The sequence below is a fragment of the Neopelma chrysocephalum genome, unplaced genomic scaffold (genome assembly GCF_003984885.1).
Source record: "Neopelma chrysocephalum unplaced genomic scaffold, ASM398488v2 Primary Assembly neopelma1_75, whole genome shotgun sequence".
Lineage (NCBI taxonomy): Eukaryota > Metazoa > Chordata > Aves > Passeriformes > Pipridae > Neopelma > Neopelma chrysocephalum.
Window position 1 is genome coordinate 2,684,472 of NW_020897736.1, and position 22,767 is coordinate 2,707,238.

The following is a 22,767-nucleotide window of genomic DNA, read 5'->3' on the forward strand; positions in this document are numbered from 1 at the left end:
CGTAACAGATGATTGTTTTGGTCCCTTGCAGCGAGTGAAGGGGATGTCTGGGAACTAGCTTGGCATATAGAAGTTTGCATTGTTGCTGTGGACAATTGGCCTAAATATGGCAACACTTCCAGAAATCAAAATGCTGGAAGAAGTCCAACTAATTTCATAGTTATCCTGTGACTTAGGTGCTGATGTTTGCATAGCTCCAAGACCCGTGTGTTGTATTTGCACAATGAGCTCAGTCACCAAGCCTATAGTAACCCCCTCTGTACTCTGCATACCTGCATGGCCCATGATTTTCTCTCTCCCTACATATCTGTTGCATTACATTTCAGACTTCTTTACCGTTCAGCCAGTTTTCTACAGCTAAAAGCTCCAGGCCTCTAGTCCTTGTAGTGTGAGAATATGAGAAAGGGTAGGAGTACGACTTTTTAGCCTGTAAATCCCTCAGCTTTGTCCGTCTTGCCGGTGAAAGGCACGTGGAGTTAAACTGATGGTCAGTGTTGAATATGCAGTGCTTTTCTGAAAGAGTGGGTAGGCCCGTGCACTGGCCATGCACTAAATATTATTGCTGTGCCTTTAATGGTTTCCCTTTTTGTTTGGCAAAGAGAGAACTCGCTGCTCACTTGCGGAACAGTGACAACAGAATAGGAAGTCCTGTGTGAGAAGGGAATTTTTCTGCCACAGATGTGAACAGACCACAGATGTAAGAAAAGAGATAGGAGAGATGCTTTGTAATTTTTTTCTGAAAAAAAAATTACATAAAAATTCAGTGTAAAATTCTGCATGTGGACTGTGTCAGCTGCATCAACTATACATTGTCATCTGGCATACCTGAGATATATTCTCTGAAAAAAATGCCATCTTGTTGAAAAGATGTTGTGCAAGATAAGAGATTATGTCATTTAAAATCTTATCAACAAATATTTGATGCAGGAGATGCATCTTAATCATTAAGTAGTCAGTCTGGATATATTACAAACAGGTTGCTTCTTGGCAACTTTCAGTGCCCCCAATTTCTGTCCTTAATGACAGATTTGAAATCCTGGTTTATGCAAATTGTGTCAAATCATAGCATATTTTGGACTCAGATATCTATTTTTTGCTGTGGCTTATAATTACATTTGGCTCCTGAGCTCCATCTGTGAATGGCTGAGATCAGTAAACCACCACCAAGCGAACTCCTGAAATGAGTGTCTTTGAATTTAGAATAGATACCCTAAAGAAAGGGTATGAAATATGGAATATGAAGCAGCACAGTCAGAGGGGAGGTTCAGGTCCCTTCTGAGGACAAAACTTGAAATTTTAGTTGTTTGTACAAGCAGATTCTGAGATTAAGGGTGTTCAGGGGGGATGATCACACTCTTAAATGAACCACAAACAAGTCACTACTTTGTTATACATGAAAGAAAGATGACCAGTAGCTTTAGTATAGATCTGTTTTGCCTTAGCATACAGATGAGGAGCAGCTATGCAAACTGCTTAGCCAAAACCTCACCCCTCACCTGGACAGCAGTTCCCAGGAACTCATTCTGGGCTTCTCGTAGCACTGAATGTCCAATTCTGCTGATGGGACTGACCCTCCTGGCATGAGACACTAACAGCAATTGTGGTTGATAATCCTGGGCATACTGGTAGAACGCGGGAAGAGGTAATAAATTCAGCTCACAGTATTTTGAACTCTCCCAGGAGAATCAAGAATTTTTTTAATCTCTATTCTGAATTTACTAACCTTAGTTTCCTAGGTGTGAAGGCCATATATATCTGCACCTAATACAAACAGCTCTGGGTAAGGCTCCGTATTTTCATCTTGGCTATTCTTCATTTGTGCCTGCTGCTTTCTCCATCTTCTTTTAGATAGCAGCAGTAATGTATAGCTGGATTATGGCATTTATTTGGAGTGTTTGTTTTGGGAGTCACAATGGTGGTGTATCTCTGGCTGTTTACTAAATTGATGAGTGACTTTTGACCCATCTCTTTCGTGGCTCCTTTTCTCTGTAAACCGGTTTGTTTCTTTAATAGTCACAGTGAGTTTCAGGGGAAGTACAGATACTACCCACTCAATACACAGCTGTTTTCTAAACGGTTGAATTCTGAGAGAGGATAAATAGTCAAAAACACTTTGGTGGAAAGTGTGGCAAACATACCTGTTTCAACTTGTTCTGTATTTTGGACCACTTGAACTAGTGGGATGCATTTCCAAGGTAAAAAGGGGGGAAAAAAGATAGTAATAGCTTCAGTTGTGCTGTCAAAGAACTCTTGCTGTAAAAAACACTCTTTAATGATTCATAAAGCAAGGAGGTGTCATCTTGAGACCTAGCTGGAACATGGGTTATGTTTTTCCTTCCATTTTGACATGGATGTTAAACTTTTCAAAGGTGTGTACCTCCATGTCTTGGACTTATTGAAGGAGCTGGTTTGGGCCCAGTTCTCTTCAGTACTTTCCGTAGTGGTTTCAGTCAAGCTGAAAGAGGCTGTAAACAGTTTGAAGGATGGGATCAGAATCGGAGAGAAAAAAAATGGAAAACCTGGCACCTGAGAAATTCAAGCCAAAATACACAATGGGAATAACTGGACGGACGGCAGGATGGCAGCGAGGCACACAGAGGCTTCAGCAGGCTGTGACACAGATGTAAATCCAGAAAGATTAGGCAGCTGCACAGAAGGTTCATCTCCCGCCTGCCTTGAGAGGAGAGGTCCCTGCGGAAGGAAGGGGCCGTTCCCTGCGTCTGATGGTGCCCGGAGTCCGGAGCCTCGAGCAGGGCACGGGCTGGGGAGCAGCGAAAATTATAAACATCCCTGACGACGAAACAAGTGATTTGCTCCGTCTAGGAGAAAAAAAAATGAAAGAAAAGAAAAAGCCGTATCCTGAGGGAGAGGATGAATACCGGTCCTGGCACAAAGCGAGGGGCGAGCAACCCCCTCGGGGTCCGGGAGCGGCAGCGCCGAATTCCCCCCGTCGGAGCGCCCTGGGCGCGGGGCCGGGGCCGCGTCCCGCCCGCCGGGGGGAGGAATCGCGCTCCCGCCGCCCTCCCTCCGTCCTGCCCGTCCCCGCTGCCGCTCCCACAATGCACAGAGCCCTCCAGGTAGCAGCAACATGGCGCGGGCCGCCGCCTGAGCATCCTCCTCCTCCTCCTCTTCCTCCTCCTCCTCCTCCTCCTCCTCCTCCTCCCTCCCGCCTCCGCCTCCCGCCGCCGGGCTGCCGCAGAGGGGCCGCCCGCCCGCGCCCTGCGCCATGGCAGCCTCCGAGCTCTACACGAAGGTAGGGCGGCGGCGGGGCCGGGGCTGCGCGGGGGCGGCCGGACCGCGGGGCGGGCGAGGCGGGAGCGGCGCGGGGCGGGCGAGCATCCCCGGGCGAGCATCCCGGCGGAGCCATGGGGGGGCCGCGGGCAGGGACCGGCGCTACTGCCGCTCCCCGCGGTGGGCCCGCATCCTCTCCGCTGTACCGGAGGGGCTCCGCGCCCCGGGCCGGGCGGGGGGCGGCGGGTTCGGCCCGAGGGGAGCGGCCGGGGCGGCTCCGGCAGCGCGGAGGGGACGCGCCCGGGGGGGAAGCGCGGCGGGTCAGCGCGGCCGCTCGGTTATCGCCTTCGGAAACACCTTCCCGATCCCCGGGGAAAAACGACTTCTACGACATGAGCGCTTTGATATTCAACTACCCTTTTCTGGTGACACTGCACCTTCGGATTATATTTATTCTTTTGGCAGCCGTTCAGAAGCCCTGCAGTCAGCAGTGATGCGCAGCGTGACTCTCATATGCTCTTTAATCAGACGTTTTTCTAATCTTTTTAGTCCTGTGTGTTAGTATCTCGTCAGCTCCTACCTGGAAACAGTTCCTGCCCTATGCGTCTTGATGATGGGCAAAGGCTGCAAATCGAGATGTGGAAATGGTTGTTTTGTGCCCTAGCCATTCGTTATTTTCTGCCTTGAGCTAGGGCAAAAATCTGGAAAAAACGACAGACAACAGGTTTTTAAGGGCAGGAGGGATGACTGGGGTCTCCAGAACTGAGTGTACAGTATAACATGGCAAACTGCAAATACTTCTTTCAAAAAGCTTGCACAGTCCAAGTGTGTCATTAGGAAAGCCATGCCATCCAGATCCTTGAGCCACTGCATGAAATACTCCCAAACTATCCCCAGTCTAACACGTTGGGTGAGGAAGGAAAGGAAACAGACTTTTTGTTTTGGCATGAATAGGTCACTTTATTGGTAGAGTCCTCCCACTCAGAAGTGGTGGGACAGCACACTGACTGTGCATCAGGACAAATCAAACCAGGCAGTCCTTTCAACAGGCTTGACTGTGTCTGAGGAGTGTATTTGTGTAAGAGAGATTGAATGGGAGGAGGTGAGGTGCATGGCCAGCACCCCCTAAAGATTGCTGTTACATTAGTGGTATGTGACATCTTGGTGTCTTGTGTGACACAGAAGAATATCTCTTTGAACTATCATTGCCCAAAGGGATGAAAATTACCTTTCTGGTCAAGAGAGCCATGGTACTGCAGAGTTGTTCCCAAGTGTCCAATAGACCTTCTCTGTGTAAGGAGTTATTTTGGAAAGGTTTTCTTGATTTATCTCTCTCTGTAGATGTTCTCCTTATGGAATTGAAATCTCTCATAAAGTGTTAATCAGAATACTTTCTTTTTTCTTTTCTATTTTTTTAGTTTCCAACCCTGTCTGACCTTGAATTCCCTTCCTAGAGTGGTTGAATTCTTTGGTCAGAAGCTGCTCCAAAAATGTGGGCGTGCTGTTATGTTGGAACTGCATTACAGTGGAAAGCTCAGGGCCCCTTGTAGTTCCTAAGGAAGGCCTGGCTCAGAATCAGGCATGTCAGGGTAGGAAACCTGCTGGATGTTCAAGAGAGACTCTCTGCTGTCTTCCCTCTCTGCTGGCTTTTTCCCCAAGTAATGGCAGCATGCTGTTTAAATCCCATTCAGTAACTCATCCTTGATTGGGTAACATAAATAATGGATTTAAGGTCATAGCACACAGAGGTAAAGAGAGCAAACACAAAGTCAAACAACTGCTGGGATGATCCTGCAGTAGGGACTTGCTGGGTGATGAAGGCCAGTGAAATTGCTTCTGTGCTTTACTCTCACACCACAGGCTGTTCTTGTCCTCTTTAGAGACACACGTAGGCACAGAAAGAGCGAATTTCACATCTTTTTTATACTGGTAGGCAGAGTCAAGATATTCATTCAGAGCAGCTGCTTAAAGTCCCAGAGCTTCCAGTATTGCTGGTTGTGAGCAATGGGCCCAAACCATGCAGGCTTTGTATTCCTGTGCCCAGTGATACTGCAAACACAGACTCTGCTTGAGGGCAGCAGCTTCAGTTTTTGGGTACAGTAGCTTAAAATTGCTCTGTGGGTTATATCTCAGGTTTTCTTATTCAAAATATTATGCCTTTGAGCCTTGTTCTGGTGGATATGTATCAGTGGCAGGTGTGTGGTCCTGCTGTAAGGTAATTTCTAAAAGTTTTGCTTCTTTGACTTTGGAAACAAACTTCAAAGAATCTTGATGTGTTTTCTGGATCATCGTTGCTCTGCTGAGCGATGCTGGGGCATAGTTGATAAGCATTTCAGTAACTGTTGACCAACACCAGGTATGTACCTACTTCTGCTGACCCATAAAAATTGACAGGGACAATCTAGGCCACGTGTCAGCTTTTGTTAAGTGTAATTTGCTTTCCTTGGAAATTAAGAACAAGTGAGAATGCTTTGCCTAGAACTGGAACTCATCTGACTTCCACACTGCTGAGAGCACCACGTTTATGTTAGATGTTGCCTTTGTGAGTTTCAGGGGGGTGAAACCAAGCCCCAACACATGCTCTTGCTGCCTATACACAAAAATCAACAAAACAGATCAGACACTGTGTTTGAGCCACCTCTTTTAAAGTCTTAGTGAAGAGTTGATGTAATTCAGTCATTTTTGTTCTCAATTTCCATCTGTTTTTCCCTGGGTTTGAGTTGTTTCTGTTTCATGCTGTGCTTTCCTAGAGCGTGCTGCTTTGCCCTCTCAGGATTTCTGTTTCCCTTTTGTGTGCAGTGTGCTGATTTATTTACTTGTCCATTCATTTATTTTCATTCTCGCTGCTACCAATACGCTCCTCCCTTTCCATTATCTTGGAGATGAGGGCTAGCTAGCTCCAGCTAGATTGGTCCTAACTTAGGGCCTGATCCAATTTCAGTTAAAGTGAGTGGAAATGTTCCTTTGAACACAGAGGAATCAGTAAACAGTTTTTGCTGGACAGCACGGCCTGGGCAAGCTGAACTCAGCAGCTGACCTTGAAATGGTTCAGTTCGGGGATTTATGAGCAGTAAATTGAGTTAGGGAAGTGTCAGAGGGAACTGCACAGAACAAAAAGCTGCTTGTGCAGTCCTCAGCATCGCAAGTGGCCCTTTCTTGCTTTCCCGGGGCTGTTTGCAGCAGCTGCTCTGAGTGTGAAGCCAAGGGTGTTACAGGACTTGCTCTTCTTCAGTTGTGCTGGGTCCTTGCAAGCAAAAATGGCAAATGGCAGATTCTGATCAGTTATGGCTCTTCTTGGGTGTGTTTGTGGTACACGGGCAAGGAAATACAGCAAAAAACCAAGCTGAGCATAAGGGAGAAAATATACCTGCTTCAAAATTTCTGTGCCTATTATTGGGCTTTTCCTGGGATGTGAAAAAAAAAAAGCTGCCTTAATTATATAGTCCTGTATATTGCTGTTCAAACTGTTGTCCCAGAATAGGTTCTTTCACCCAGTTTGCAAGAGGCCAATCCACACACAGAATTGAGCTATTTGACTTATTTACAGAAAGTGGGGCTGGGGGGAAATCCACCCAGCCAGCAGGATGACTACCCAAACTTTTCATTATTTATACATTTTAGCAAACAAAGGCATTAATGTTCATTGGATACAAGTTATCTAGTTCTCTTAATAGTTTGTATTCTATCTTCTGTTGGTTAATGAGTCTCTCATTTTTTGTGCTAATTAGTCACATGCTCAGTCTTTCTCTTCTTTTGGGTTGTTGGGTTTCTTGGGCCAGTGGTCTTTGGGTTGGTCATGATTTTCCCCTGCCGAAATGACGTTTTACCCAGTCAGAGCTGATTCAGCACAGCTGATGAGTTGGCTTTATTAATTTCTTCCTTATCAGGGGTTCTGCCTAATGTCCTTGTGGCCTGTAAATTCTGTATTCTTTGTGTCCTCTATCAGTGGACATCCTTCTTTCTAAGCTTTGTTAGCCTCCCCCTAGGTCTGAGAACATTGAAACCATGTCAAGCCCTAAACCTTAATAAGGCTATTCTACCAACAAATAATTTCTAACACCTAGACATCACTTTAGAGCTTGTTAGCTGCTGTTTCGTGGATTAAATCTCCTTTCTTGTTGATTAGGCTTGAAAGTACACAAAGATCAAACATCAAAGAACATTCTTTTTTAAGAAAACGTTTACATATTCCACATTTTGCAACAAAACTATTGCACGTGACCCAAGTGTTTTCTAAGCATTGAACAGTAACCACTTGTCTCAGCAGGTCACTGCTTTGTCCTTCCAGAGCCCTGCTGCCCATCAGGGCAGAGATGGGGTTGTTTGTCTCCGTGCACAGCTTGGGTGTCCTGCTCTGGGTCTGAGTGGGACAGTTCAGACCAGAGAAGCTGTTGCAGAAATCAGATGTGCACTGTCAAGCTATTGCATCTGCACATGACAGTGAGCCTTCACAGGATACTTCATCACTGCGCCTCTGCCTCTTCCTAAAATCTGGTGCAGCAGGGGAAGAGGGAATATTTCACTTGCTTCTCTGCTTCAGAGACCTGCTGTGTCACTGGAACAGCAGCCCTGCCAGTGACAGCTCACAACAGCGTGCACCCACTTTATTCCTATTGCCTCAAAACTGAAGGTGCTGAGGATATAATTGCCCAACAGTCTAACAATAGTTGGTTTAACCTAACCTTGGCATTTTTCTTTGTTTGTGTAAAAGAAATTTCCCGTAGTCAAATGTCAGCCACAGCAGCGTAAAGAAATTAAAAAGCTCTTAGCTTTCTAACAGCAGTTTTGTGACAGGTCAGCAGTCTATATCATCTTGTTAAAATACACTTGAGCCTTGGGAAGCAAGATGAGTGATGGTTCAAGTTGGAGCCCAGTCTGCACCGGAGCTGCCCCCCTGGGTGCTGAGTGTGTCTGGAGCAGGAAATGATGCCACCCTGGTGTGGACAGGGACACACCAAGCTGTTTGTGGAAGCTTCTCCCAGCCCACAGATAGTTTTTGAGAGAGTGTATCCTGTAGTCCTAAAGAAACACTGAAAGTGTAGCATCACTGGGAGCTACTTTTGGGAAGGGGAGATCATAGCTTTATATTTTAAAATGTTCTTATTTTTTTCCTGTAGATCTGATCTTGAAAGTTGTAGGAATTCTCTGTTACATGTAAAGAACAGTGAAGGTCCCATTTATAATAGTTGGTCTTATTTGTTTAGTTTTTTGATTATCATGTTAAAACAGTTGCCTAATAATATTAGTGGATTACATGGGATCCCCCTCAAACTGTCATCAGCAATCCTTGCAGAATAGTAATGTCTGTACATGGAACTGTCACTGGTTATTTGCAGTCTGTTCCTACAGTAGGGATTTTATAGCATGTGCCAGATGGCTTGGGTAATGGATTACTATTATTTTTTAGATAAATAAATGATCAAAGAAAGTGCTGTCGAGCTCCTGCTATGTCAGAAAATGTGTGTAATGACCACCATTATCTTTTGTTGAGCCACTGAGCTCCAGGTTGAGTTGTAAGGGATAGGCAGCCTGTGGGGCAGGTTTACCTGTCTTTTAGGGTCTCTTCTAGGGCCTTTGGGAGTTTAATCCTCTCCATGTGTTCTAATAACAAAGTAATTTGCCTCTCTCTGTATGAGACTCATTGCTTAATCTCTGTAGAAAAAAAAGCATTTTTGTTATTGAAATGGGCTCACTGAGGCAGCTGAATTGGAGGAAGTCACTCAAATGTCCAGGATCACATGGTTGCACTGTTTCTGGATGGTCTATTTTTAATAGGATTTCAAAAAAGCAAGAAGTGACAGTGAGGTTAACCACAGGTGGTGTTTCTGCTGTGCAGGAAAAGCAGTGTGCAGCTGGCAAGTCTGCTGACCTGTAGGGCCTGTGCCTGGATTAGGCTCTGCAGCAGACCTCGGAGGAGCTTGGGGTGTCCTACAGGGACATTCACAGAATCTCAGGATGGGGCAGGTTGGAAGGGACCACAGTGGGTCACCCAATCCAACCTCCCTGCTCAGGCAGAGCCGTCCTAGAGCACATGGCACGGGATTGTGTCCAGATAGTTCTTGAAAGCTCCAGTGAGGGAAACTCCACACCCTCTCTGGGCAAACTGTTCCACTTGCACAATAGAGAAGTTTTTCCTCACGTTCAGATGGAACTTCCTGTGCATCAGTTTCTGCCCATTGCCTTGTGTCCTAGATTGGCACCACCAGAACAGCCTGGCTCCATCTTCTTGGCACCCCCCCCTTTAGATATGTACACACATCAATGCATAATAATTTATTATATTCACATGTTAATTGAATATTCAGTAATTGAATTCAGGTTTCATTCCTTGACAGCACAAAGCATACACAAAGCAAGTATTTAATTGTTTGAAGTTTTGCTTGTGTTACTGGAGACTCTGACACCTGCACACATATATGAGCATACTTACAGATGTTGCTGGTTTGAAAGGCATCTTGGCTGGAGGGAAGATGATGGATGCAGGTTTGCTTTATGCTGTCACGCAGCAAGAGCTCCTCTGATAAGAGTCAGTGATTTGTTTTATGCCTCTTGATTCAAGTCAACTTACCTTGATGTGCATGTGTGAGCAGAGTCCTTTGCTTGGCTGTGTTTTCTTTCACAGGCTTGAAGGTGCAGAGGTTATCTCTGATCTAATTTTGTGCTCGCTGTAGTGGAGCAGTGTTTACTCCTGCGTGTATTGAGTGTTTGTACAGTTGGGCCCAGGGCCAAGAAGCGGCATTTGGGCAAGGCTTTTGTTCCTGATGCTTCATTAGCAAGCTACTCGAACGAGTTGAAGCAGCAGAATGCACCTTCTGCTTGTCTTCTCTGCTGCTGAAATAGCAAGGGAAGAACTTCCTACTTCCCGTCAATAGTAGGAGGTTCTCGTTGCAGAAAATATGGAGTCAGGGTCAGAAATAATCCCATGGCTCTTGGAAATTTTCGTCATGTTTGTGACGTTGACTTTTTCATCAAACTAAGTCTTTCTGCTTATTTTCACATACCATAACCCCACTCATGATGTGCCACAGCAGATTTATGTTTTTGTTTTGGGGGTGATGCTTCTGGGAGTTTGATTGGTTTAAATTGGTATCAAAACTTGCATTAGGCATGGAATTAAACCTGTTACCTAAAATTCGTGTGAGACAGAGAAAAATTCAAGCTGTTTTGAATTCAAAGGCTCTTCATACAGTAGCTTTTTCCTTTTGTTGGCTTTACTCCTGAGCTGCATCCAGGGCAGTGAGTTGTATGATTGGGTTGCTAAGGCCTTGTTTACCAACACTAATGGAGAGGCTTTTAGTGACTTTCCTGGCAGAGAACAGCACTCACACGCCTGTGCCAGTGCCACCCTTTGCTTAGGGCTGCATCATTTCCTCCTCATTCTCAGTGTTGCTTGGCTTTGCTTAGCTCTGGGTTTGCTTAAGCCTGATTCTGCAAAGATTTATCGCTGTCCCATGTGAGTAATCATACATTGCTTGATTTTGTGCTTTGAAATCAAGCATGTAAATCTGAAAGATCAAACCTTTTGTTCTCTGTTTCTTCTTATTGCAGGGAAATAATTTTGCTGTCATATACATATGTTTGGAATAATTTGTGCAGGAAAACAAATTAACATATCCTGAGCATGTCTCTTGTCAAGTTCTCTGTGTTCTCAACATTGCAGCAAGTTAGGACCTGTCTACTTAAAACCCAGTTTTAATGTTTAATAGCTTTGGTGTATTTTCAGGAGAAGCTTCCCCTTTGAGGACCCCTGCCCCCCCATCTTTTAGCAAGGTCCATTTTTTTCAGTTTGCTCCAGACAGCAGCCTAACATGAAACCCCGTGTGAGATGGATCACCTGGGCTGCCCAGCACTGCACAAACATGAAAAGCACTGTTATTGAGCTGATGATCTTGATGGTTTTGAGGTCTTCCTGTTCCTGGCCATCCAGATCCCAGCAGGAGCAGTACAGCTGCTTGCTGCTTGCAGTTAGTTGCAGTATGTAATAGTTTTGTTTCTACATATCGGTCTGTTTATATTCAAATAAAATGGGAAGAAGAGATCAGTGCTGGTGAAATGGTTTGTGTGGGGGGGTTTGTGTGTTTTGGTTCAGTTTTTCATTTGTTTTTAAAAAGAGGCTGAGTAGTTAGTGTGGTTACATTAGAGGACTGCCTTTCTTGCTGAATTCTGGGCATTAAGAAGCTGGAATGAAAGCACAGGAAACATTAGGCACCGATAATGAAATTTAAAGACTTCAGTCCTACTGAATGTCTGTGGACTGCAGATACTGACCCAGCTTTTAATGCATGTGCAGATCTTAATGTTTATTTTGAAGAAGGTCCAGATGGATTACTTAATGGAAGCAGAGACCTTGTGCTTTACACCTTCTGTTCTCCTTAGTGGCATGGATTTAATTTCTTTGGCCTATTAGTCAGGGACAATAGCAAGAACTGTCACAGATCTTTCAACAGCTATGGAAGTACTCAAGGCTGGGGTAAAGCTTCTTAAAATGTTAAGGGAGAGAAAGTGGTACAAACCTAACATCAAAAAGCAAGTATGAATGAGAAGTCACCATGCTGATGAATGGTTTGAGGGAGCAGTATGAAGATTAAACTGGAGGAGAATCAGTCAGGAATGCAGACTGCATCTGTGTTTTTGTGTGTGTCACCTCCATGCTCTTTGGTGAAAGTTGTGGCTGTTTTCTGCACATCTTGAAAGCTGTTGCACTTCCCTCATTGCTCATCAGGGCTCCATTTTTGCCATTTAACCCTGCTCCAGGTGTGGCTGTAGGTAAGGCTGCCAGGGTAATTCACACAGAATAAAAGCTGCCACTGACAATTAGTGAAAGTGGCTTGTTGAGTTTAACTCTTAGGAGACAGTGAGGATGATTGAGAGCAGACTCTTCCAGGCTACTTACTTACCCTGTGGTCTGATGAGAGCCCTCCCTCGCTTGAGGATTAAATGTAAAGGCTAAAGCAGCATTGCTTTGAAGAGCTCTCATTCTGCGTTAACACGGGGCGAGATTTGACATGTGATTTGTTGTGTTGTTTTCCAGGACTGTTGTATGGGTAGGTGTAAACTGCACATTTCTAGCTGGACAGTCCTAAATGTAGAAGAACAGAGACTTCTCAACAGAGTGACTTCCGTACCCGTGTGGTCTCTTTTTTGTAAATGGATGTGAAAAATCATGAAGTCTTCCTCAATTACCAGTGGTGTCTTTGAGTTCTTCCATTTGATTATCACAAGACAAGAGAATTTTGTGCTTAGTTTGTGATTTACAGGAGGACACTCTTCCTCTTTATAGAGACAGAGAAATAACCTAAAAATACTGTGAGTCAGTCTAACAATGAGGGAATTCATAGCCCCAACATGGCTTGTCACACGTTACTCTCTGCAGACTCCATGGGTTATTCATAAGTATCTTTAAAGCAGATGACCTCAGTTGTTTTGCTGAGGAAACCAGAGAGAGAGGTTCCCAAGTTGCCTTATTAGTTAGTATACACCAAAACAAGATATATGGAAATATATTCCATGGAGATTGAGCCTATTTTGCCTGGAAAGGAAACACCAACTGCCTCTGAAAGTGCTGAAAATTGGTGTTACAGGAGATATGGGACGGAAATAGATGTTTTAGACTGTATGTATGTTAAAGTAAGTAGAATATGTTTGATTGTCTTCTTGGTTTTAACATAAGCATATAGGTCTGTATAGCCAAGCATATAATTGCTTATTAGTATCATAGTATTGTAGTATAATAGTTTATTAATAAAGGTTTATAGTAAGTAGAGTTTCGACTTATGATTTTGGAGATACATAAAGAAGAATTTTTCAAACATGCCAGACATTAATTTCATTGTTCAGGAGATTATCTCCCTTAGGGAAAAAAATGACAAGAGGAGAAATATTTGCAGAAGTTGTTAGAATTTGATGTCAGAGTGCACTTCTTCCTTGTGGCAGTCTTGTGTATCGGAAGTGTAAAGGTGATATAAACCTCTTGCAAACAGTCAAATAGGTAACACTTGTAGAGAAGAGGAGTGGAGTAGTTCCTCTAAGGCTAAATATGGTATGATTGAAAGTATGCTTCAGCTTGTGTGAACGGCTTTAATTTCACTTCCCTCTCCAACACAGAGGTGTTTCCCATAATTTCTCACGCTGATCAGGGTCAGCATTGCACTGATGAAATGGGCTGGTATGGGCAGGACTTGCAGCCCCACTGCTCCTCTGCCCCATTGCACTGGGGGGGTCTGGTGAGGGCAGGGCTGAGCATCCCACAGGAAGAAATGCAGCTGCTCTTGCTGGAGAGTTTCCAGTGACACCGTGGCTGTTAACCCCAGTCCTGCTTTCACAGCTTGCCCCAGTTCTTGTGGAGATAGTCTCTCAGGGAGGTTTATCTCTGCTCGCTGGTTTTGAGTTTGAGCTTGCCCAGGTTGTTTGTATCAGGTCATTCTGGTTTCCTGGTGTGGGGATTTACTGTTAATTACTGTTAATTTCCCATGAAAAAATGGTGAAACTAAATACAGCTTCATTAGATGTGCTTCAGTGGAGGCAGGTTGCTGTTTTAATATGGCAGAAGGGTGTCTGTGGTGTGGACTGGACCATAATAGGGTCTGGGTTTGCTGAGTAAAACTAGTTTTCCCTGGATAACTCAAGCTAAGTCAGTTAAATGATTTTAATGATGCAGCTACATCTCAGCCTGGGGCTTCTGTGTTGGCCTAACGAAAAATACTCAGTTAATCTTTGATATTTAAAACCTCAATTTGGTGTTTTACTTTAAATGTGACTTTTTTTGAGGGCTAGGATTAAGTAAATGCAAGGGAGTGCTATTGGACACGAGCTCAACTTTACAGAAAAAGACTCAGAGAAGTGCAGCCTTATCTGCTGTCAAAGTTTGTGTCGAATATATTTCCTTTCATTTTTAACTTTCAAATTAAACCTTCACAGTTAAGTCAGCAATTGTCCATCGTTGTTTCAAACTCCCTGGCTGTAGCACAGCGTGGTGCAGTGCATCTGTCTGATCAATACAGCCCTTTATTTTCCCTTCCTGCCTAAGCAAGTTGCAGATACACCAAGTAATCTCATGGCAGCGATGCAGGTGGCTCAGTGGTGAAGCAGAGACACTGAGACTAAAGACAGAGCTTCCTCCTCCTGTGTGTGTGAGCCCAGGATGGGCTCCCAGCTGCAGCCAGAGCTGTGGGCCTGTTCCACCCACCAGCAAAACCAGGGCTGGGCCCGGAAAAATATGTAAGGAACATGAGGGTCTGGACTGAATTTGTACCACGGGTCTGGAAATACTACTTTATTTCTGCATTTAGGTAATTATGCTGTGAAGTCTGTGTTACGATTTGCATCATCTCGGTGTTTCCTCTTGTTTCAATTGTCCTTAAAAGTGTTTGTGTTCTTGAATCTTAAATTCGGGCACCCATGAATTTAATGATGACATTGAGTATTTTTGTGTGTGTGTGTATTCCTTAAGTATAGACTTTTTAAAAATTTTTAAATTGGAGAATTTTTGTAATATACACTCAGCTTTCACTGTAAGCACACAAACATGAAATCATGTATCCTTTTCCTAATAATCTGTCTTTGGTGCAATGTGTCTCATTAGCTTAATATTCAAGGGAACTGCAGTTGTTTCATTTGCCCTTAAATTTTTGTGGGCACTCTGCTACAACTCTTGTAACGTGTTTTTCAGGTTGCATGAATTGTGAGTTTTAAGGAAGACTTATAATTAACTTCTTTTTGAAATCATAGCATGTAATTCAGCTTTGGCCTTCCTTTTGGTGGTATGGGTCGAAATGCAGTACAGCACATGCCTCTCTCTGTGGATATGACCCCAAATGAAGTTTTACATGAGTCAGAATATTTTCCTGTCACTCTGTCTGGGGTAGGCACCACACTGCTGCTTGATGTTTTTGCAGATCTTATTGTGGTTGTTCAGCTGTTTTGTGTCTCAAGCAGTGACCAAGACATTGGTGGTTTTGGTGTAGCTGTGATTGCCTTATTTTTCAAAGATCTTGCAGAGCTGCATTCATTCCTTTGATAGGTCTAGAAACCAAAACTGTTTCAAACACACAATTTTCTCCAGCATTGATATTTCTGTGAATATGCTTTTTTAAAATCCTGTTTACTTTAAAAGAATTTTTTTTTTGAGGAGTGTACTGAATTAAATGAGAATATCATCCTGCAGGAAGTAAGACAGCAGCACTGCTGTTTCACTGAGGGTTTATGGTGGGTTATTACACTGCAGGTTTGCTGGTGGCTGGTGGAGTGTGAGGAGTCCCGTGGGCAGATGGGGCAGGTGGGGAGCCACAGGTCAGCGGTGCAGGAGCATCACTCCCTGTCCTCGTGGTGGTGGCAGGGATGTGGGGAAAGACATGGCTGTGCTTCCCTTGTAACAGACTGGCCAGGCCACTTTGGGAAACGTTTCCTTTTTCTGTAATTGATGGTACACAGCCTTGACTGAGCCCTGTCAGAAGCATCATGTAGAGAAATTCATGGTGTGCCCAGGCAGTGGGTGGTGGCTTCCCACCTCTGCCCAGTGGTTCTCAGCAGTGGGTGCCACTGGCATTACATGCTGAGTTAAGTCACAGAGTGCAAGATGTAGCCGTGGCCGCTGGCTGAGGATGAGTGGCTGCTTGGGGAGGGTGGAGAAGAGCCCGTGAAAGGGGATCTGTGAAATACAACAGGAGCTAACAAGTGCTGTTCTCGTGTGCAGCAGCTTAGGGGGGTGAATGGGCAGTATTTTGATAGCTAAAGTATTGTCTGGGTTAATAACAGCTGATTATAAACCACATCTGTCTCCCTCTGTATGGCATTTTGAAGAGAAGGTCAAGTACAATCAACATAAAATGTAGAAAGCAATGTTTTTAAAGATGAAGTAAATTCACAACTTTTAAACGTTTCATGTGTTTTAGCTCCTTAAAAATGTTTCTTATGAAAATCGTATCAATTTCAACCTTGGAATATAACTGTTCTTTGATAGATTTGATAGTTTAAAGCAAAACACTGAGTTTTTTGGCCTGGATGTCAGGCCCAGTGTGTAGGTTTGCAGGGCGACAATTTTCTCTGAATTTCAGTGCAAAGGTTGCTAGTAACTGTAATATTTAAAGAAATATAAAAATATACATTTCTGTTTGCTGATCAGATTTGCCTGCATGTGTATAGATATCCTGTGTTTGGGATTTAGGGTTTTTTGCATCAATTTGAAGTAAGGTGAAGTTTCAGGTAGATGTAAGTCAATGGACATTTTTCCAGTGGCTGAAGATGCAGATCTTGCTGCAGAGATTCCATGTGGGATGCTGGTAGTTTTTGGCTGTACCTTGTACATTCAAGGGATGTTTGGCAAATGACATACAAGTTGCTTTTGTTGCTGCAAGTCCCCAGGCCCTAAATGCAAAGAATGCCTTATAAAAATGCTTAAAAGAAAGAAAGAAAGGACGGGGGGAAAAAAAACTTTCAATGTCTTTATGATTCAAATGTAGTGGATATTTATAGGGTAGATGAAGTGCTCAAGTACAACAGATTTTTTTTTCATTGAGCTGTGATTTAAGGAGTTTCCTTGTGCGTGGTGAAGGATGCAGTGCCTTACCTGCCTGACCATGAGCACCTGCAGGCACTGTGACCCAAATTTGCAAACCCAATGTCAGTGGTGTGCAAACTCATAGTGGTGGTGTCTTAGGGGGTAGCTCGGAGCCTGGGTCACTGCTGTCCCCTGGATGCTGTTTGGCTGGTCAGGGAATTCCCGTGAGACAGAATAACACCGGGCTTTTGATCTTCCTATTAGGTGGAGTAACTGTGTGAGATTGTTTTTCAGTTAAAACATTAATACAAATTGTCACTTACATTTCCCCCCCCCCCCCATATATCATGATTGAATGTCTTTTTAAATTAATGCTTTCCAAATATCAGGCCTTGAACTGTACAACAGGTCTATAAATGGCTGTTGCTGAGCAACAAGGCAGAAAATGCACTCCATGCCCAAAGAGTGCTATTGCCTTTAAGAAAATCAATAATTTCTTCTTGGATTTTTTCCCAAAGTTAATGATTCTGTTTCCCTCGGGCCATAAGAAGAATTGAGATGGGTTGGTCGGAGGTTTTGCAGCAGCCCACTTGTCATGAAGATGCTCTACTTGCCGGTCCTCCCTGGTCACCCGGCATTTTTATGAAAGGAGAGTAAAGCCCTGTGTGTCTTTGCAGAGTGCAGCACTTTGTTAACAGGGGTGCAGTGTGTCCTTTGTGTCACAGGACGGCACAAATTTTAGTGGTTTCAGCAGTGGAAGAAGCAGGACCTCCTCCCACCTCCCGTGTGAGTGATCATCATCTCTTTGTAGGAGATCCAGGTCGGTCAAGTTAAGACTTGTGTTTGACTTTTACTCACCTGCTTATGTTGTTACTATAAAAGCTAAACTTTGCTGTCTCAGGTGTTTCCAGGCTCAGTATTGTCATCCTTGGCGGTGGCACTGTGAACCAGGCGCAGGGGAAAATACAAAGCTGAAAGGAAATTATTCTAATAGCATCAGATTGTGTGGTCAGAGCAAGCCCAGCCAGGGAAATCCCACAACTCAGAAATGCTTTTCTAATAGCTTTGCATTTTGCATAGATAAGTTCAACACTTTTGCTGTGTCAACTCTCACGACTTTGTGCTCTGTTTTGTTGTTATGACTTACTAGCAGAGATACTTTTCTTTTTCCAGCCTAATAATGCAGCCAGCTCTCTCTGGGTGGCCATGGTCAGTCAGCAACAGGTTCACATTGAATGATTTTGGTGAAATTTGGCTTTGACTTTCACCAGCTGTTGCTATTCCATTGGCTCCTTCAGCTCCTGCTGCCAGAATTGATCTCTTTGATCCAGTATCTCTTTGATCTAGACATGAATAACTGCTTTATTCCTACCCAAAGCCAGGGTCATTCTTGAAAGCAAAGGGGGCAATGTCCCTTGTATTTTTTTCATGGTGAAAGACTGTGGTTATTGAGGCTGTCTGTAAATAAAAAAAGAGATGATCTCTGCTGGAGTGAAAATTGTACAATTTCACTTGTATGGGTAGATCTCCCTGAGAAACCAGGGACAGTTTTCTGTGAGCTGAAATTTCTTTTTTCATTCTAGAATGTTGATCATTTCATGAACTCTTTGAGCTCTTACTCTTTCAGCTCTTACCCAAAGAGCAGTTAAGCTGGAAACATAGCTATATCTCCTCCTTCTGTGTCTGTGATCATGCAGTGGAAGTAGAAAACTATTTGACTGCTGAAGTGACTGCTGAGCTGCTTGCATTGCTAATTCCGTTCTGTCAGCAATGTCAATTAGTACTTCAAGAGGTTAATATCTCAGAAGAGAGGCTTTGTGAGTCATATGGTCTCATTTGATAGATAATTGTTATAGTCTGCTGATTTCTTCATGTGATCTAAGAAGAAATCATGAGGTATGACAGAACGCTGTGTTTTCCTATTATGTTTTCTTATTATATAAAATTGTAACAATCCAGCCAATCTTCTGACCCACCAGTAAAACATGAAAACTTCTGTTTCTTCTCTGCTGTGAACTCTCTTAGATTCTCTCTATAGATATCAAGAAACTGTTGGCTTTCAGCAGCCCACTTGTCCTTCCTTGGACAAAGTTTGGTGCTCCACACTTCCATGGGATTTTGGAAATTCCATGGGTTTTTTTACATTAATCGGATGAGGCTGGAAGAGAGGAAACTGAGATTTGAAATAGTCCTGTCACTATGCATTTAATTATTTGTTTTCCTTCTGAATTCAAGGGCATCTCATCTGTATCCCTTGTATTTTCACTCTGACTTTTAAACTAGTTTAGGTTAAGGAATGGTCCTTTGGATGCTGGGCTGGAGATGTGCCTTTGTCATAGGGTGGAAGGATGTGCTGCATGTCCTTCCCATGCCTCTTTCAGTCCTACATTTCCAGTGAGGAGAGGAAGAAGTCATCAGTGGTGAGCCAGAATCACACCCACAGAGAAAGGAAAACATTGTTCTCTGGATAGCAAAGCTAAATTTATTTGAGCCAAACCAATACTGAAATATAAAGTGCAAGTGACACTATTGGTAAGCTTGGGCTGACATGAAAGGTAGCAATACTTATGTAAAGTTTGATTTCACTACCTTTCCTTGAGTAAATCATATTTGTATCTCCCCTATCAGAAGTTTTATTCAAAATTTGCCTTGAACTGTATTCATAGATCATAATCAGGCACGATTACAATAAAATTCATTTGATTCTTGCTGTAACTTTTATTGTCATTTCAGTGCTAGAATTTTAGACATTATTGTCATTTTTAGACTAGAACTTCCTTTTTAGAAGGCTGATTTGTGTCAGTGTCTCTAGAAGTTTTTCTTATTTTAGTCTTATTTTAATGTTGTCATAAACATGGTTTTATATACTAGTAAATAAAGGGGGATGAATAGCAGATACCAGAGTAAGGTATTTCCTGAGAGAGGCCCTTGGTCCTGTTTCCACCAGTGGTGGTGCTTTGTTTTCCTCTGTAGGGTTGAATCCCACTACAGGCTAGGCAGCAATGGGATTTTACTGTCAACTGATTATATAAAAGATAGCATGAAAATCTGATTTTGCTGATCATTCTGGTAAATTAACGAGGTGAAAATGTTGTGAAATGATTCGGTGCTTGTAATTAGGAACATCTCTCTCTTTCCTCCCACCCGTTCTTTTTACCAGGTGTTTTCTTTGGCAGGAATTTAAGGCTAGGCACTGATGCTAGAGATGAAAAGCTACAGTCTGATGCTCATAGGATGACTTTAATATCTGTAGGGTTATGTCATGTGGAAGGTTCAGCTGTCTGTAGTAACCCAGTTTCTATGGTGATCTGTTTCCTGCTTTCTCTTTCCCTTCTCTAGACAGTAGAAAATGTACAGTTTCAGCTGAATAAATTAAAGGTGCCTATTTCATGGTGCCATAGATCACATAGTTAGAAACTGCTACACAGCATTTGCTGCCTCAAGTTAAACAGCATTTGTGTCTTACAGGCTGCTCCTTTCTCACATCAGGAAGCGTTCCTTTGTGTAGCCTAGAGGAAACCAGCCTGCTGATCTGTTTTGCTAGACAGCAATTAAATGCTTTGCTCTTTCGTGTGACATTTGCTTTGCTTTCTGTTAATTCCTTGGAAGGAACATCCCATCAGAAATATTGGGGATGGGGAAATTTCTGCTACAGCTTGGGGGTGGAACCTGGTCAAAGTGTGGTATGCACTCAGTCTTCAGCTGTGTCTGATGCTGTAGCATCTTTGTGTTAAACTAAAACAACTTCCCTGATTTCTGGCGGGGTTTTGATTTTTAGGATCTTGTTTTGTTGTGTTTTGGATTTTTTTTAATAATAGAGAGTTCTCTGAACAGGTACATTGTGGTATGTTTGGATGTGTGGAGTTTATGAAGTATTGATTTTACGATTTGAAATTATGATACGAAATTGTGAATTGAAATTATTGCTATTATTATATGAAATCATGAGTTTATGATTTATGAAGCTTTATAGGGAATCCTTTGTTTAAAAACCAAGCAGAAAGGAAAGAAAATATTCCTCCTGAGCACTCGAATACTGCATCTCTGTCATCAAGTGCTGGTTAATTGTTTTGGAACTGTTCTGTAGTTCCTGTGGGTTTGTACTTGCATTGCACATACACCTGTTAGCACACACCTTCGTTTCAGCTTAAACAAGGTTTCTTACCTTGTGAATTGTGGATATGGGGCTGAAAACAACCAATCCAAGTGCCCAAATCATGGCTTCTGCTGCTGCTTTCCTCTGTTGTCATCATATACAATGCTCTGTGAATGGCAGGAGCATGTACTGAAGAATTGTTTTGGGGGATCTTTCATTTTTCAAATAATTTGTCAATATTTTGGGGAGCGGGGAAAAGTGTATGTAAATACTGAAGTACTGTGGCACTTTTGTACTGAAAATACTGACGAATAGGTATGAAACTAATAAAGCTCGAAGAAAAAAAATAAGCCACACAACCACAAGTTTACTACAAGGAGAAAAGTTTCTTGTATTTGCATAAAGTAGATTCTTAGGGCTGTCATTAACATCCAATGAAGATGATGAAGAAAGAGCAGGTGTGAGAGCATGACATATTGTGTAATGGGAACAATGAGAGTGGATTTTTACTTACTTAGTTCATTATCTGTCTCAGTAGAGAGAATTGATTTATGTGTGGCATAAGCTCCTCAGGAGTTTGGGAGCTTTCAGGATGAAGGCAGCAGCACTGCTTTAAAGGCTGCCACGTGTTAAGGGTAAAAGCAAACACGTTTTGCCGTGTCCTGTCTTGCAACAAGAAAGCAATATGAAGTTTGGCATGAAGTCCTGCAGAAAATCCCTAGCAGAAAAAAAGCAGTTTGTAATTTTCAGTAGTGGGAAAACTGGGTTAATAAGAGGAGGGGAAAAAAAAAGCTTCAGCATTCCTTGAGGCAGAGGATGCCGTGCAAAAATAAGTTGTGTAAGATTAGGTGGTGGAGCTGTATGACCAAATGCAGTTTTCTCTGCCATGAAATGCCATGCTTTGACAAATACAATGTAGTTATTTTGAAATAATTTAGTGGGTTGAGAATGTTTTGCAATGAGGTGAGAGTGAGCTATACCTCTAAAGCCAAGATCCTGTTTTGTTTGCAAAGGTGATGGGTGTGTGGGGTGATCTCAGTGCTCTCTAGGCATTTTAAGAGCATCAGTTAAGAAGCTTTAATATATTAAAAATGTCACAGCCTTTTCCTTGTGTTACTCAAGAGCTGTTTTCATTTGTGTGGTTTTGCATGTACACGCAACTGTATAAGTAACTAGATGGTTTCCATACACCTTTAATTCATTCTTGAATATGAGATAACCATTATATCTTCACTCATTAAAAAATATGAATATTCTTTCTGTTTTTGAAAACAAGTCGTGTTTGTACTGGGTTACTTTTATGAATAAGGTTTTGATGAAAATGGCCATTAATGGGAATCTTGTTTGCTGGGGTGTTTTTTTCTACTGTTTGGAGGCTTTTTCAACCAAATATTTTCAGTTTTTTTCTTTTGGCATCCTGGATATAAAGCATTTTAAGCTTGGTCTATTTGTAACTACAAAGGAAAGAGCTTTTAATCTCTCTGAAAACACTGATTTTTTTTCTTTGTAGATTTTCAGCATCACATGTGTATCTTGGAACACTTTCTGCATGGAAAATGCATTTTTCTCTCTGTGTAGGCATTAAAATGAAGCTTGTGTAGCCTTTTATCAATAGAACAACTTACTCACCTCAGATGTACTAATTAACTTTTCTTGCTTAAGGGTCTGTCTGTTAAACATGTATTTAAAAAAGAAAAAAAACCAGTTTTGGTGTCCTGTATATTGATGATTTAACTATAGTGCAACAAAAACTCACTGATCTTTTGCTGTTATTGTTGTATTGCAGTATGCCAGGGTTTGGATCCCTGATCCAGAGGAGGTCTGGAAGTCAGCAGAACTTCTCAAAGATTATAAACCTGGAGATAAAGTCCTCCAGCTTCGACTTGAAGAGGGCAAGGTAGGTCTGTGTGTTGTTCTTAGGCTGATTGTTCTTGTTCTCAACCAG

General features: G+C 42.8%; 1 protein-coding gene across 17 annotated transcripts in view; it reads left to right on the plus strand.

The window, feature by feature from the left end:
* The first annotated feature begins 3,087 nt into the window (after nucleotides 1-3,087).
* MYO5A (myosin VA) overlaps nucleotides 3,088-22,767 on the plus strand; it is a 97,911-nt gene continuing 78,231 nt past the window's right edge. For 6 of the 17 annotated variants that reach the window (XM_027688640.1, XM_027688641.1, XM_027688643.1 and 3 more), the window contains exons 1-2: nucleotides 3,091-3,253; nucleotides 22,609-22,719. In XM_027688640.1, coding sequence (XP_027544441.1) covers nucleotides 3,227-3,253; nucleotides 22,609-22,719 — 138 coding nt within the window. In that variant the 5' untranslated portion in view covers nucleotides 3,091-3,226. Of the gene's footprint in view, nucleotides 3,254-22,608; nucleotides 22,720-22,767 lie in introns of all 17 variants that reach the window. The other 11 variants (XM_027688635.1, XM_027688638.1, XM_027688639.1 and 8 more) reach the window with 4 other exon arrangements.